Source organism: Lemur catta, chromosome 11, assembly GCF_020740605.2.
Source record: "Lemur catta isolate mLemCat1 chromosome 11, mLemCat1.pri, whole genome shotgun sequence".
NCBI classification, from domain to species: Eukaryota; Metazoa; Chordata; class Mammalia; order Primates; family Lemuridae; genus Lemur; species Lemur catta.
The window spans coordinates 17,400,447-17,416,832 of NC_059138.1; the positions used below are offsets into that span (position 1 = coordinate 17,400,447).

Consider the following 16,386-nt stretch of genomic DNA (forward strand, 5'->3'; position numbering starts at 1 on the left):
GTAGCGTAGGAGCAAGAGGCTATACCACGTAGCCTAGATGTGTAGCAGGCCATACCGTCTGGGTTTGTGTAAGTACACTCTGTGACATTTGCACAATGATGAAATCGCCTAATGATGCATTTCTCAAAATCCTCAGAAATAGTCCTTACTAAGTTGTGGGTCAGGGATTTGTATATACGACTCTAGGATTGGCTTCATTAGGACAGTGCATCCCCCTCATTAAACTGTGAGTTCCTCTAAGAGAGAGATTGTATCTTTTTTTTTTAAATTAATGAATTAATTAGTTTTTTCTTTTTTTTAAATTTCAGAATATGGGGGTACAAACATTTTGGTTACAAGATTGTGTCCTTTAACTTACTGGCCTAAATTTCTAGAATAACATCTTCATAGCATGTTTGTTGGAGGAGTGAACTTCCTTGAAAGTTGCCCAGTTAGAAGCCTTTCGGGTGTCAACACCACAACTCCCAGAATGCCATGCTCCCCACGCCATCCCAGGAGTATGGCGAGAAGGTCCCAGAGCCCATCGTGCCAGATCAAGACTACAATTCCCACTGCACACTGGGGCTCCGGAAATCTTGTCAGACAGCACCTGTTGCCATAGCATCCGGGTCCCGGCCAACCAATCTGAGCGCCCGCCCTTAGTAGAAGGCGGGCAGTTTTCAGCCCCGACCAACCCAAGGCGTCTTTGTTGTAATGTGTGACCGGAGGAGGCGGGAGCTCAAGACCAGCGCGTTCTCCTTGCATCTGGGGTCGTGGCCTTGCTCCCGCTGTGCAGGGAAATCATCCCGGCGCCTCCACGCGCGTGTGTGCGCGGGGGCTCTGAGGCGCTCGTAGGTCTGCACTAGGTCCCTGCGGGGGCAGGAGCGGGAGCCATGGGCGGGACCTCCAGCACCCGTCGGGTCACCTTTGAGGCGGACGAGAATGAGAACATCACCGTGGTGAAGGGCATCCGGGTGAGTGCCAGCGGGCGGGCGGGGGGCCAGTACCCAGACTCAGACCCCAAACCCCCGATCTTCTCGGGACCCGCTCAGCCTGGTTTCTCCTGTCCGGCCCTCAGTGTTCGGCCAGAAGCCCAGGTGTCTGGAAAGAAGCCCAGAGTTTCAAGACTTGGAACATTCATTCAGAAAGGGTTCCTGGTTGTGTGCCAAGTGCTAGGCAGTGTTCTGGGGCGGGTGAGAGATGCCAGATTGAATTAGACCCTCCAGGGGCTCCGAGTCTACTCCTAACTGTACTGTTCACCAGTTGCAGGACTTTATTAGCACCCCTGTCTCACTGCACCTATCTGTGAAATGGGTCTTGTCTTCTGGGTTCAAGACCCAGACCCTACTTTTTCATTGCCCACATCATCTCTGTTAGGGTGAATTGGCATTTTAAGGAATGCTTTTCTTTGCTCTCTGTCATTTAGTGCTCTCCCTCTGATATGCCACCCCTCCCCATCCCCGCCCCTACACTGTTTTCTGGCCTCCCTGGGGTGGCTTCTGGCTTCTCCCTCTTTGACTTTCACTTGATATCTCCTCATTCCCAGGCTCCTCGTCTGTGGCCTGCTGCGCCCAAATTTTGTACTAGGCCCAGTTGCTTCAGGACTAGTGTCTGCCAGTCTGATAGAGGCTGAGATAGGTTTGCAATTTTTCGGACCAGTAGAAATAATATAGTCAGTTCTGACCAACGCCCTAGAGAACTTTTTTACACCTTCTGCATGTACTGATACATAAACTGAAAACTTGGTTTTTCTCTAGGGTGTCAGTAAACCAGCACTAACTTCATTAACACAGTCTCCGCTGCACCTGAATTTGGAGCCTCACATTTTTGGAAGTATGATGCCTGAAACTAGTAAATAAAACAATTTTGACTTCAGAAAGTTTTACAATACTTTTTATTTTTCTTCCTCTTTAATTATACAACCAGCATAAATAAGTTAAATTTGTAAATTACTTTGAGCATTTGTTATTAGGAAATGAAACTTTTTAACTATTCAACGTGTTTAAAAACGTTTTCCTCTGACATTGTTACCTTGAGAAGAATTTATTAAAGTTTTCTTTATAGAAACTCAGACTGTTGAATTCAATTCTTGGTCTGTGATCAGCATTTCTTTATAGCATATTAATTAACAGTAGTATTACATTTTGTAATAAAGTATCTGAGTCTGTATTCTTTGCGTTATTGTGGTTTAATGGATACTCTTTGGAGTAAAATAAAAATTACTGTAAACTTCGAGTTTTATGCAGAGATTTAAAAAATTTTTCCTTTAGGCCTTGAGTGTACCACACCAGAGGGTGAAAAAGAATTTAAAAAAAATCAAAATAAGTTTAGGGTGAGAAGACATTGGCTAGAAAAATGCATAAATCCATGTTCTCATAGTCTAGTACACACAGTGATGACAGCAAACAAAAGAGAGAATTTGGCCACAGCACAAAGATTCATATCAAATATTAGATAATATTGAGTAGGATAAGTATGACAATAGGGATATGGAAATGTATTCCATTAAAATGGAAAGATTGTCCAAAAAACCTTTTTGAATAATTTTTTTAAGAAAGAAACTATGCCCTTTGACCACACAACTTGAGTGAAGCATTGTTCATTTTTCTTCTTTCTCATATGGTGCATTCTACCTATATTGTTGCAAATTAAGCACACACCATGCTCATTTTGACCTCTATGCTTTTCTTCAGAATATACCCTTCACCTAGAATGCCCTTGCACTGTTGCTTCAAATCCTTTTTCAAGGATGATTTGCAATCCCTGAGCTTTAGTTTTCTCATCTGCAAAATAATGGAGCTGAGTACCTCTCTCAGATCTCTAATCTTTTCCAGTTCTGAAATCCTGTGAGACAAGTGGCACTGTAAGTTTCTTGTAAGCCACTGCAGTTTCTTCCAAAAGTGGCATGCTGTTGAATTGTTGAGTACACAGAAGTCATTCTCATTTCTTTGAGGTCATGGTCAAAAAAATCAACTTGGAATTAAACAGACCTCAGTTTAAATCCCAGGTTGGATATTAATTAGCCTGCGGTGTTCCTTGATTGCCTGTGATTTTTGTCTTGGTCTTTGGTAGATGTTTTTCAGTTGTTTTTAATATTTTTGTTGGCTTGAATTAAACAGACTTCAGTTTAAATCTCAGGTGTTTATTAGCTTGTGGCCTTGGACAAATCACTTCTCTGGTAATAAGTCCTTATTCGTAAAGGGTAATACCATCACTTCCCTTGATTGGTTGTGGCAAGAAGACGAGGTAAGGTATTTAAAGCACCTGGCACGTTGGAGATTGTCAATAAAAGGCAGCCATTATTATGATAGGGTTCCCTTCATATCTAAAAATTCTAGGATTCTTTGAAAGTGTTATGCAGTGTAGTGGAAAGAGCATGTGCTTTAGAACCAAGCAGACCTGGATTTGGAGTCTAGCTCTGCCTCTCACTAACTGTGTGGCTCTGGACAAGTCACTTTTGATTGTGTTTTTCCTTATTCAGTATATCTGGATGGTGCAAACTACTTGTGAGAATTTGACTTTATGTAACCATCTAGTACAGTGCCAAGTACTTTGACGGTGTTTGCACTTGTGAGTAGTAGCTGTTATTACAGCTGTTCAAGAGAATGGATACATAAACTTATATGAATTTAAAATAATTAGATAAAAATAAGAGCCTGTTATGTACCCACAGGTGTACCTAAAGGGGTATGGACTGGGAGATGGGAGTCCTGGGGTCTACCCTATTTGCCTGGTGTTTTTTTTTTTTTGTCTAGGTCTTTTCTAGATTTTTTTATATTTTTCTTGGCTTGAAACAGTAATCTTGTTTCCTTCTGAGGCATGCGGAAATATAAGGAACAACATTCTCAGTAAGTGTTTAAGCTCAGGTCGTTAAAACATGGTGCTAATAAGGTCCAAACTTCAGTTGTGAACTGTAGATAGGCTAGTTGAATTTGGCTGAAGAAGCCTTTACAACTTTGCTCAATTGTCTAATATTTATGTCAACAGTTGTAAAAAATGAGAGTGTACCAATGATTCAATGGAGTCAAACATTGCTGGAAAACCAGTTTTGTGTTCTGTTCTATGAGAAGGATGGTACAGATGGTGTCCTTACAATGGGACTTATGATGGTTCAACTTACAATTTTCCACCTAATTTACAATTGTGGAAAAACTATATGCATTCAGTATGCTCCTCAACTTACGATGAGATTATGTCTGGATAAACACATCAACCCCATCATAAATTGAGGAGCATCTGTAATTTCATCACCACATATCTTAACATATAAACAATAACATTTAGTGAGCAACATAAGGCTTTCAGTGACTAGGCTGAGTTCATTAATAGACCATATTTTTCTGTATTTTTGTTGTTAAGGTCCTTAACAGCCAGCAATTAAGGGACCTACTTGTTTTAAGTTTAAAGTTTCTTCTTTAAACTTCAAATGTTATTTTCATGGTATTTTTAGGGTCTTGTTTTTTTCCTTTATCCTTAGCAATTGATAGCTTTTCTCCCCTCTTCCATAAACTAACCTGTATTCTTACACCTGATTCCAACTTTGAATCTGAAACTACTCATACGGGTTGCATGAAAGGTCACCCTCTTGCCTTGCCCTCCTCTCCAGGCCTAAAATAAATTTCTAGTGAAAGAAAGACCGAGCATTTTCATTACTCATATTACATGTGCTTGATAGGATTTTTGTGAGCACCTGCTGTGCCTGCTTGGAAAGTGTGCTTACGACTCAATCTTTTGCAAGTTTATCTGAAACGTCAAAGCAGTGAGTGAACTCTTCTAGAGTGAATGTCAACTTCAATGAGTATCATGTTCAAAGTAATGTTTATCATGCTTTCCAGGCATACATGAATGTCCGCAGCTGGCCTTGAAGTTGCAAGCTGAAATTCACAGGAGCCAGTTATGACAGTATGGATACTTACATGGAACACAGCTCATGCTTTGGGAAGTGTTGGCAGTTGAGGGACCCTAAATGAAGAGGTTACTTAATGTGATGTGTTATTTAGGTTTCTGGAGAGAGTAGGTTAGCAGAGGCTACAAATTGTGTTAGCCATTGGGAATGTTGATGAATGTCCAAGTGATTTAGTTAACTACTAGATAATTGGTCTCTTTCAACTTTAGATTCCATGGATCTCTTGGGCAGAGTACTATTAAATATCTGAAGCTTTCTAGGATTTTATAAAGACATAAGTTATGGTTTCAACTAATGACAAATGCAAAGAAACATAAGTGACAAATACAAACATAAGCTAAGAATTACATATTTTGTATGTGTCAATGTGTGTATGGCACTTCCCCTTTCCTCCATGCCCTTAAGTAAGTATTTAGGAGTAATTTCGCCCAAATAATAATGGCAGTTTTTGGAGCCTAAGTCTTAAAAAGGTAGTTGAAAAGCAAATCAATACTCACACAGAAAATAACCTATACTATGTGGAAAGAAGACCAACAGAGAAAAATGGGTCTGAGTTCTTTAATATTTGATAAGACATATCTGGAAGAAGATAGAAAGTATTATGGGAGTGGGGGGGGGTTCTGATTTATTTCTGTCTCATATGGTTCCTAACTTCTTAGAGGAGGGCCCCTTAAGAGTTCCCCTCCTTTTACTCTATTCTTTGGGAGTAGAAATACTTTATCCATCTCACCCAGTGTCCTGTTTCTGAGAAAATACTGGCTTCTGGATTGGTGAGTGGTATGTTTGTACTAATTTTGGGTAAGATCAAACAAGGTGGATAGGAAGAGATGAGTGGGAAGACTGCAGAAGATGACACACATCTTTTCCTCTCTCTGGAATGCATTCGTGTGGTGAGTAGTATAAATTTAAACTTAGCAAGGTCCATTTGATTAAATTTGTCTTTAGGAGCAATAGAGACTAGGGTGGATAGTCAAGGTGAGGCAACTGAATGTCGTCAGGCCTGCTTCTCTTGATTGCCTTTTATGGTAGAACAGTGGTTCTTAACTTCTTTTAGTTCATAGACCACTGTGAATCTGTAAGCTGTGGACTCCGCTCAGAACAATGCAATAGGCAGGCAGTTTTGCATAAAATTGAGGAATTGATCCATGGACTGCTGAATCCTTAGACCTCAGGATGTAATTCCTAACGTTAATGTGTATGTGGGTTATTTCACCATTCTTTGCTACATATAATTTCTGTAAATTACACTTGGTATTTGCCTTGATGGAGATTGCAGAGAGGCTGGAAAGCAGGTACAGTAGATATAGATTAGTGAATCGGAAAAGGCTCTTCTAAAAGAAGTGCCCTAATGAAGGAGAGATGTGTTTTTGGCAGAAGTTGCTTGTTACACAGAGACTGCTTATCCAGCTCTTGCAGAAGCTTATGTTGTACCGTTGATCCCTGTTTTGGGTCAGGTTTCATCACAAAGAACAGTTACTCTGCAGCTACAGATTTTGTGTAAACCCCGGCCAGCATCTCTAAATCTTGTCACCTGCCTTACAAGTGAACCTCTGTTCAGAGATCACTGAATGTGCAGGTCTGAACTTACTACTGCAACTGGAAGGTCAGCTCAGACAGTGTTAACTTGCAATACAAACGATAACGGCAAAACTATTGCCTTGTAGTAACATAGCTATGAACAGAGTGGGGATAGGGTCTCTGAGTCAGCAGAGTCGCAACTGTGAACTGCCACGGGTGCTCCTTTGGAAGGGCCCAAGGATATATATAGTTGCTGAATAATTGTAAGGAAGAAGGAAGGTTGACTTTCAATAAGGCAACCTTACCATATGTTTATCAACCCTACAATACGTTTATCATGTGCTCCTTTGGATGACATGCTTATAAATTTACTGATCTATAACCAAAGACTGCATTGGGAAATGGTTTGAACTGATGTTAGAATCTGACTGTAAGTAGCAAATTCTGAGGCATCAGAGAAGCCACAAAAAAATAAAAGTTAACAAGAAACAATTAGTGATTCAGTTGAAAGGAACATTCCACCCTTAATACCTAAATAGTGTAGATAGAGATAAATAAGCTCCTTATGTATGCATACCAGGACTTTGGCACCTGCTGTCTTCGAAAGCTATAGGCCTAGTCCTCCTGCACTGTGTGTAGAAGGAGCCCCCTACAAGCTCAGGCCCAGCTGATGAGAGTGAACCAAAATGAAAGAAAAATCAAAGTCCCCAAGGCTGGAGTTGGATGGGTAATAGCTTTATCAAATATTTGTATAGCCAATTATAGTTTATGTGGCATAAACTATAATCATCCTCATAACCCCTGGGGGTAAATATTTTTATTTTTCAGATGAGGGAAGTGAGGCCCATTGAGGTGACTTCCCTTGGCTTACATAGCTAGTAGGTGGCCATGCGTTTTCCTGCATTCTGGGCCACCTTTTCTAAAACTCTCCCGAGGGCTGGTATTTTTGAGGCTGCTTTGGGGATTGGAAGGATTTTTTTGTACCAGTTATTATAAAAGTTGCAATAGATAGTAGCAAGGTATGAATTTGGATGAGAAATAGAGGAAATAATATTTAGAGGAAAGGGTGGCTTGTCTCCAATACTGGTGAAAGTTTATAGCTAACACTTGATTTTTAGCAAACACATTCACTTTCTGATTAGGTAGAATATGTTTTTAGTGTAGTTCTTTGACTTTAGCCTGAAATATAGAAATATAAATTAAAATATAAAATATAATTACATATATAAAAATTATAAGCTTAATTAGCTTTATACACATAAGTTCTATTGTATATGTAACAGTGTATGTTGTATATAATAGTATAGAATACATAGCATGTATGTAATATGTAATATATAGTGTTAAACATTAGTAAATTTAACATACTATATTAATGTATATTAAATATAATATGTAGTTTATATAAGTTAAATGAGTTTTTTATATTATATATCAGTTAAAATGGCTTTTTTTTTTTTGGAAGAGATTTGCTAGAATAAAATAGCTTCAAGTTTCTAAAATGAAGGCTCATTTTATCCCTTTAAGAGGAAGTGATATATTTTTTATTATATACATGGGATTGAAGGAGTGTTAGGTTTAATAGTGGAACATTGGACTGGAGTTTGGGGGTTACTACTTCTCTTACTGGTACCAGTAAGTGGACATTACTCAGGGTCTCTTTTTTTCTCACCTGTAAATTGAGGGGATGGGGGTCAGTCTTACAGGGTTTTTTCTAAGCTGTATCTCAGCTTTGCAGATGAGTTTCAGCAACATTCCCAGTGGCTGTCAATTATTAGAAAAGATGCAGCTGGCCCTGGCATTTCAAATAGCAAGGCCCTTGGCACTCCCCCTTCTTTTTTCCACTTGTCTTCCAAGAAGGGAGGTTTTTCCTTCAAAGCATAACTTTTGAGCTGTGGTCTTTCCCTTTGCCATCTCACCTCAATTCTGCTCTGGGCCCTGAGATAAAAGTAACTGTTCAGCTACAAACTGTTTCGTTCACTGATGTATCACAGGGCCTTGATCCGTGCCTGGCCTAGGAAACCTTTGTTGAATGAATGACTCATTAACATATAGGAGCTCACAATCTCTTGGAAATGAAGAAAGGCAAATACTTATTCTTTCATTGTAGTCCTGTGTTGGAGGTTTGTGCAAGGTGCAGCGGGCACAAGGAAGGGTAGCGCTAGACAGGGTTGGAGTGGAATGGGGGACTGGTTTGGTCAGTGAAGACTTTTGGATGTTTGAACTGGATCTTGAAAGGTGGCTGTCTCCCAAGGTGGGTCAGGAAAGAAGGCAATGTAGGCACGAGTGTAAAGGCAAAGAGATGGTGACAAACAAGTAGCCACGTATGGGTGTAGAACAGGGTATGAAGTATTAAGGTGCAGACGGTGGAAGTTGAGGTTGGAGAGTTAGGCCATCACCAAATAATGAATAATTAATTCTTCAGTGCCGTACAAAAGCATCCGGACTGTCCTGTCAACAGAAGGTAGCTATTGAAGAATTTGAAGCAGGGAGTTACCATGATCAGATTTGCATTTTAGGAGGATTATTAATGGTACCAGGAATTAGGGCAAGAGAAATGGGATGGCTGCAGAAATGATGAATTCATTAAAAACTGAGAGATTGAGGAAGTCATGGCTAAGAAATGAGAGAAGAGTTAAGGACAAGTCCTATGTTCTAATGTAGGAAGTTGGGTGTAGGTGTTGTCATTAATGAGGTAAGGAAAATGGGAGAAAGAAAAGATTTTTGGCAAACAAATTCAATTTTGGACACATTGGACATGAGGTGCTTCCGGTCTGTCCAAGGGAAGGTGTTCATTAGACAATTCAATATGTAGGTCTGTCTTCTGGGATACAGGTCTAGGGCTGAAGATAAGGGATTTAGAATTCATTAATTTACCAACAGCAATTAGAAATCAAGAGATTGGATGAGAGTACCAACTAGAGCACATAGACTGAGAAGAGAATAAGGACAAAAACAGCATGTGGGGCAGTTTAGCATATAATGGTAGGCAGGAGAGGGGAAGTCTGCAAAAGAGAAAAGACATGGCCGGAGTCCTAGGAGAACCAGGACAGTGGGATGTCTGAAAAGCCAAGGGAGGGGTTTCCAGAAGAGGGGAGTGACCAAAGGTGTTAGATGCTAAAGGGAAGCCATACGAATAAGGTGCTTTATATTTATATAAAATATATTCATTTATATAAATATAGAAAGTTATTTATTTGGCCATCGGTGACTTTTACCAGATACTTTCACTGTTGCAGTGGGGGTAAAAAGCCAGCCAGTGGTGAGTTGAAGTGGAAATTGCAAGAAGGTCCTTGATCCAGGAGCAGGGGGCGGGGACCACAGTTACTTGACCTGGAAACCCTGGGGCCCTTCTTGATGGCTTCTGCTTTACTCCCACATCTAGTCAGACACGTACAATCTAGTCAGAGTGACCTTGAGGCTCAGGTTTCCTGGGATTGCATCCTTGCTCTGCTACTGATAAAATGTATGATACAGGGCAAGTTATTTAATCTGGCTATGCTTCAGTTTCCTTGCCTATAAAATAGAGATAATGAAAGTATTAAAGATTAAATGAGTGACATGCCTAGCTTAGTATAGTGCCTGGAGCATAATAAACAGTCAGTGAATGTTAGCTATTTTAGATTCTAAATATCTTTTGAAGGTGTTCTCCCCTGGATTACCGTAATAGGTTTTTTTTTTTTCTTAAAAAAAACAAACAAACAACTTTATTGTAGATTAATTTACATGCCATGAAATTCACTTGTTTTAAGTGTACAATTCAACACTTTTTAATGAATGTACTGAGTTGTACAACCATTACTATAATCAAGTTTTAGAATGTTTTAATCATCCCAGTAAGATCTCTCTTGCCCATTTGCAGTTAATCCCTATTCCCACTCCAGCCCTAAGCAACCACTTATCTACTCTCTCTGTAGGGTTGCTTTTTCTGGGCATTTCATATAAATAGCATCATACAATATGTGGCCTTTGTGTTTGGCTTCTTTTACTTAGCATAATGTTTTCTAGGTCCATCCATATTGTAGCATAAATCAGAACTTCATTATTCTTTATTGCAGAATTGTATTCTATTGTATGGATATGTAAACTTTTGTATCCATTTGCCAGTAGATAGGCATTTGTTTGTTTCCACTCTTGCTGTTATGAATAATACTGCTATGAACATTCTTGTGCAAGTCTTTGTGGGGACATATGCTTAATAGCTTCTTAATTGGTCCTTTAGCCTCCTTCAGGGATTCTGCTTCTGTTCTTGTCCCTCTCCAATCTGTTCTCTGCACTGTAGCTAGCTAGAGTGATCTTCCTAAAGTGTAAATCTGATCATGTTATTACCCTGCTTAAAATCCTTCAGTAGTGCCCCAGTACCCTCAGGATCAAGTTCAAACTCATTAAATAGAAGGGTTTACTAAGTTTCTTCAAAATCTGAAATCTCTACCTTCCCTCTTCACCTTCTTTTTCACTGTGCCCCCTCTCCAGTTTCTTACTTCAGCCATTCTTTTATTCATTCATTCATATTGTTTAATTCATTCATTTAACCATTTGTACCTTCAATTAACCAGGCCTATTTAGACTCTGGGGATATAGTAATAAGACAGTCAGTCCTTGCTTTCATGGAGCTTTCTAGTGAAAGGTAGATAGTAAACAAAAAGCCTCAGATAGTGGTAAGTGCTATGAAGATGATGCGATAGTAACTATGAGGCTGGTGACTCTCAGACCTGCAGGCCTGTGTCCTCAGAGCCTCTGCCCTGTTGCCAACTGCCTACTTGATATCTCCGCTTGGATGTCTAATGGTGGGAAACCCTGTTTCTTTTCTATACTTAATGCGTTTTCCTCTCCTTGGAGCACTGTTACCCTACTGCTTTTCTTCCTAACTTCTGTTCATCCTTGCCTTCTAAGTCTTCCCTGACCCTCTGCTCCAGCCCCACCCACAAAGCCTGGCTACATTCTCTGTGCATTAGGGTTTCCATGTACCCCCACTACAGGCTGACTCACGCAAGCAACACCCTCCACAGCTTATTTAAATGCCTAATGGTTGTCTGTTTATTCTACTCCACTTTAAGCAACTTGATGACTTTGAATACTCAAAGTCTAACCTAGCTCCTGGCACACAGTTGGTGCATAATAAAATCTGTTGAAAGAATGATTGTGTGATATTATAGTTGGCATTGAACAGGAGGGAGTGAGGGAGGAACACTTTCTTTTGGGACTGGAGGGAAGGAAGAAGCTAAGGCCTGTTAAGACACATTTGTAGGATTAGGGGAGGAAAATTGAAGGAGTTTGGATGGCTTACATTTTCTCAGAGATTACATTTTAGTGCACAGTGTAAAATTGAGGGTATTTATAATGAGCAATTAGCAGTGCATTAGAAGAAATAAAGGAGCAGTGCTGTGGGGTGCATCTTGAAATCTTAAAACTATTCTTACTTGCTTCTAGTTTTATGGCTATTAGATTTAGCCTAATTTCTTTAGGCCATTCATTATACATATTGATATGGATGACTAAATTACTTGACTGTTATTGCACTGGTTTTCTTTCTTGTTCTTTTATAATTGATTTTATTTTGATGTTGCTTTTTCAGCTTTCGGAAAATGTGATTGATCGAATGAAGGAATCCTCTCCATCTGGTTCGAAGTCTCCTCGGTATTCTGGTGTTTATGGTGCCTCAGGTATTGCTGAATTTTAATTTTAGTGTTTTAAGTAGAAAAATTATAAGTGGAAAAAGTTCACTCAATAGTTTAGTTCTCAGGCACTTCTGTCTTTTGTTATTTGGATCTTTGACTTTTTATAAGGAATATTAGAAATCAGTATCAGGTTTTCTTTTAAAATGTTTTATACTAAGAATGAATCTACTTTCGACAGTCTTTGGAAATTTTATTTTGTCATCAAAACTCCTGAACCCTTTACTAGGCTTTGGAAGTTTACTTCATATCTTTTTGTGTAAAATGGATCGCTTATAGAGATATTAGAAATTTAGGGATAAATATTTATAAAAAACATTGACTTAGAATATATAGATTTACTATTTCCAAATTGGAAAATATTTCAAATGATTTTATTTTCTAATCAATGTCTTCTAAGTTTAGAAAAGATTTAGTTCATCATAGTCAATCTTAGTTATTGATGAAAATATGGTGGTAAATGAAATCCATAAAGAATTATTAAGCTTCATTTTATCTGTGGGTCCTGCTGGATACGAGATAAGAGACTCAATACTGTTTCCCTTCCTTTTTTTCTCTTCCACACACCCATCTGTCCAAAAAATATTCACCGAGCACCTGCTATGAGTCCAGCACTGATCTTGATACTGCCCAGTTGACAGATAGACATGCCATTTATTGTGAAATGGCAAGAAGAAATAATTGAGATGATTAATTTTGGACTAAGTGAGATTTTCCTATATTTATTAAAAAGGAGTAAATCTGGCTATAGACTGTGGAATTGAGAAAGATGAAATGCTGCCCAAATGCTATTCACTTGGAGCCATTGTGAGCTCCCTGCAACTTACATTGTCAGTAAATAAATTGAGCTTTTAGTGTATTCAGAACAGAGGGTACCAAGATGTAGAAGAAATAGTTATTGACCTTTTGCAGCTTCCTGTTTAGTAGGATAGGTTAGTTAATACTAGATAGAAAGTGAGCACTTGCTCCTTGCTGGAAACCTCTCTGGCTTCTGAGCCACACTCTTGGTTTTCCTCCCACCTTACTGCCTCAGTCCAGGGTTCTTTGTTGATTCCTATGAAGTAATCTCCAAATGTATGGCTTTGCAATCATTGTATGGATGGCTGTCTCTGCTGAAACTATGTCTCTAGCCCTGACCTTTCCATGAAACACCAGACTTTAATAAACTATTTGCTTGAAATCCCCACTAAAAGATTCCTTAACATGTCACAGACCTTTTTATTCCTCCCCAGACTTGCTGCTTCTTTCCATCTTTCCCAGTAAAAGGCGCAGGTCGTCAAGCCCCAGACTGGGGATTCATCCTCGTTTCCTTGCTCCTTACATCAGGCCGTTAACTAGTGTTGTCAACTCTGTCTCGAGACCATGTCTGAATGTATTCCTTTCCAGTCCATCTCCTCCCCTACTCCAATCCAGGTAACCACTATCTCTTACTGTACCTTCTGCAGAAGCCTCTTAACTGGCCCCCTGCATCCACTCTTGTCCCCCTGTGCTGTGCACACAGAGGTCTTCACAATCTTGACAGAAGTAAATCAGTTCATATCATGTCCCAGTGGTGGCTCTCCCTGCACATAGAATATATTGTAAGGTGAACTACTTCCTCTGGCCTCCAGGGCATACCGTGACTGGTCCCTGGCTGCCTGTCCAACAGCATCTCATTACTTGTCATCTCCTATGACCCTTCCCCTGCTCTTATCTTTTCCAGAAGACAAGCTCCAGGGACCTTATCCCTTGTCTGTTTGTTCACAGCTGAATTCTTAGCTCCTAGCGTATTACCTGCTTCTTAGTAAGTGCTGTTATTAAGTGCTTGTTGAATTAATTTAGGGCAAATCCCATTATCCATTTTAACAGTAGCTACTTTTGATCATTCTTGATATCTCTATAAATTTAATTCACATGACATTTATTGAATGTCTACTATGTAAGTAATTAAGTTAGGTATTTTGAGGGGACATAAAAATAGGAGAAAGATCTCTAAAGAGTTTAGAGGTTTTGGGCAGATACAACTAAGTATATAACAAGACTATAAGGAAGGTAAAAACACAGTATAAAAGAAACCTAGAAGATACTGAAATCAAATATATGAAGCATTTTGGTTTAAGAATAACTTTTCATGTATGGGTATTTTTAAAATTGGAATTTGTTCTAAAATATACTTTGTTGTAGGTAGGTTTTTTTTCTACCTTCTGTGTTAAGGAGATATGATGATAAAGAAATAGTGAAGAAATAATGATGGACGACACTTAAGTGTGTTTATTATGTGGTAGGTACTCTGCTAAATCCCTTGTATGTCTTAGTCTCATTTAATCCTTATAGCCCTATGAGGAAGGAAAGGGTATTAATCCATTTTACATAGAAGGAAACTGAGACTTGAAGTGATTAATTATCTTGCCCAAAGTCACAGAGCTGGTAAGCGATGGAGGTGAGAGTTACATTCAAGTCTGTCTGACTCCAGAGCAGATGCAGTGAGGCACTCTGTTTTATTATCATTTGAGTGACACCTTGCTTCATTTGTAGAAAAGACGCGACAGAAACTAGTTGGAGGGAAGAAGCAGCCGTTTAGTGATTTTCTGCTTGGGCTTAGGAAAGAACCTCCTGTCATAAGTGATTGTTGGTTCTTCTAGCTTTCCCCCATATTGGCTCTCATTCAGTAGTGAGTGGAAGGAGTGAAAATGTTTTCCTTCTTAGGTTGCTTTCTTCATCCAGTATTTTGAGAGAGTGGGCATGGTCGGGAGGCTTTCTGTGATTGCTTATGGTGTATATGGTCTGCAGAGCGAGCCCCTGACATTGTCATAAGCTCTGACTTTGCTAAGGGATCCATACCTTCCCATTCCAGGTTTGACATGACTGATGAACTCTTTGGTTCTTGCCCAGCTGTGACCAGCCTGGACACTGGAAGCTCTTAGATATGCCACCTTGTGTTTTGGTGGTCAGGCTAGACCTGCACTCAATAAATGGTAGCCACTAGTCACATATGGCTATTAAAAATTAGATAAAAATTAATTAAAACGAAATAAAAATTGCAGCTCCTAATTTGCACCAGCCACATTACATGCTCAATAACTGCATGTGGCTTATGACTACCATATTGGACAACACAGATGTAAACATGTCTATCACTGCAGAAAGTTCTGTTTCACAGGTCTAGTCTAGAATACGCCAGTGCTTGCCATCATGGGCTTCATCAGATGATTTTAATGATGTCGTACCTGAAGTTGTGGAGCTAGATGGCTCTGTATATTTGTGTGTTTGCAAATCTTGTTTCCTGCCCCTTCTACATCCCAACCGCCTCAGCATTATCCTCAGGGAACATTCCCCTGAGGTATGCTCTGTTTACTTCGGTCTTTAGGATAGCTTCCCAACCTGTGTGCTTTGGGTGTCCTTAGACTTAGAGTAGCTGGGGATCACCTGGGTAGCCCCCTGTGCCACACAAATATTTTTATTTCTGTCACCACCATGATGTGAAAAAGACCTAATGAGGATAGTAGGACAGGCTCTTTGAGTATCTGATTTCCCTTACCCATTCCAACCTAACTAAGGAAAAGAGGTAAGGTTTGGCATGCCATTTTGAAATGATCTTGCCTTTGGGTTAAGAATGCAATTAGACTGTGATTGTATAAATTACCAAAGGTTTAGTTTTCTTAGAATTTAAAAAATATGTTTATAAAAGTAGAAAGCCTCAAAATTTATGTTCTCTTCTGACTGTGTCTCATTTAGGGGTTTTAGTTAGTACTCAATAAAAGATTTCTTATGATTTATAATTTAGATGTGTCATGAAATACTTTTTCAAGCCTACAAAAATGTATTGATAAAAATGTCACTTGCCTTTTCTACATTTTTTCAGTGTCAAGTAAATTATATGTTAAATGCGAGTTGAATTTTTAATATTTATTAAAATGCTTTCTTCCTCATAGGGCTCTGATGCCTACCCACCCTAGGCTATTAATATGTGTGAATACAGGGCAGTGTATTTGATGGACTGAGAGCCCTAGTATTTCTGTAGATAGGAACTAAGTTTTGTCACGTATGTAGTTTTGAGAATATATTTTATCCAGTAAGAAAGTGGGTTCTGAAGGCTTTACTAAAACTATTTTTTGCCAAACCTTGAACCAGATCAATGACTCGTTGCAATAAGTATTTGCATGTAAAGCTGTTCGGGCAAAATAATATACTGTGTGACACACAGCAGATTGTAATGCCACTTTAATAAATGAATGTGCTCTAAAGAACTTAACTGTTTCCTCGCTGCCTCAAATTCTTTGCTGCATTATCTCAACTATGTTGGTTTGGTTTTACACTAGATAATTTTTT

General features: G+C 39.2%; 1 protein-coding gene across 2 annotated transcripts in view; it reads left to right on the plus strand.

Moving 5' to 3' along the window:
* The first annotated feature begins 652 nt into the window (after nucleotides 1-652).
* The window catches only part of CHCHD3 (coiled-coil-helix-coiled-coil-helix domain containing 3), a 267,516-nt gene continuing 251,782 nt past the window's right edge, over nucleotides 653-16,386 (plus strand). The window contains exons 1-2 of one of the 2 annotated variants that reach the window (XM_045565239.1): nucleotides 653-953; nucleotides 11,979-12,066. In XM_045565239.1, the coding sequence (XP_045421195.1) occupies nucleotides 873-953; nucleotides 11,979-12,066 (169 nt within the window). In that variant the 5' untranslated portion in view covers nucleotides 653-872. The remainder of the gene's footprint in view (nucleotides 954-11,978; nucleotides 12,067-16,386) is intronic. The other variant, XM_045565240.1, reaches the window with a different exon arrangement.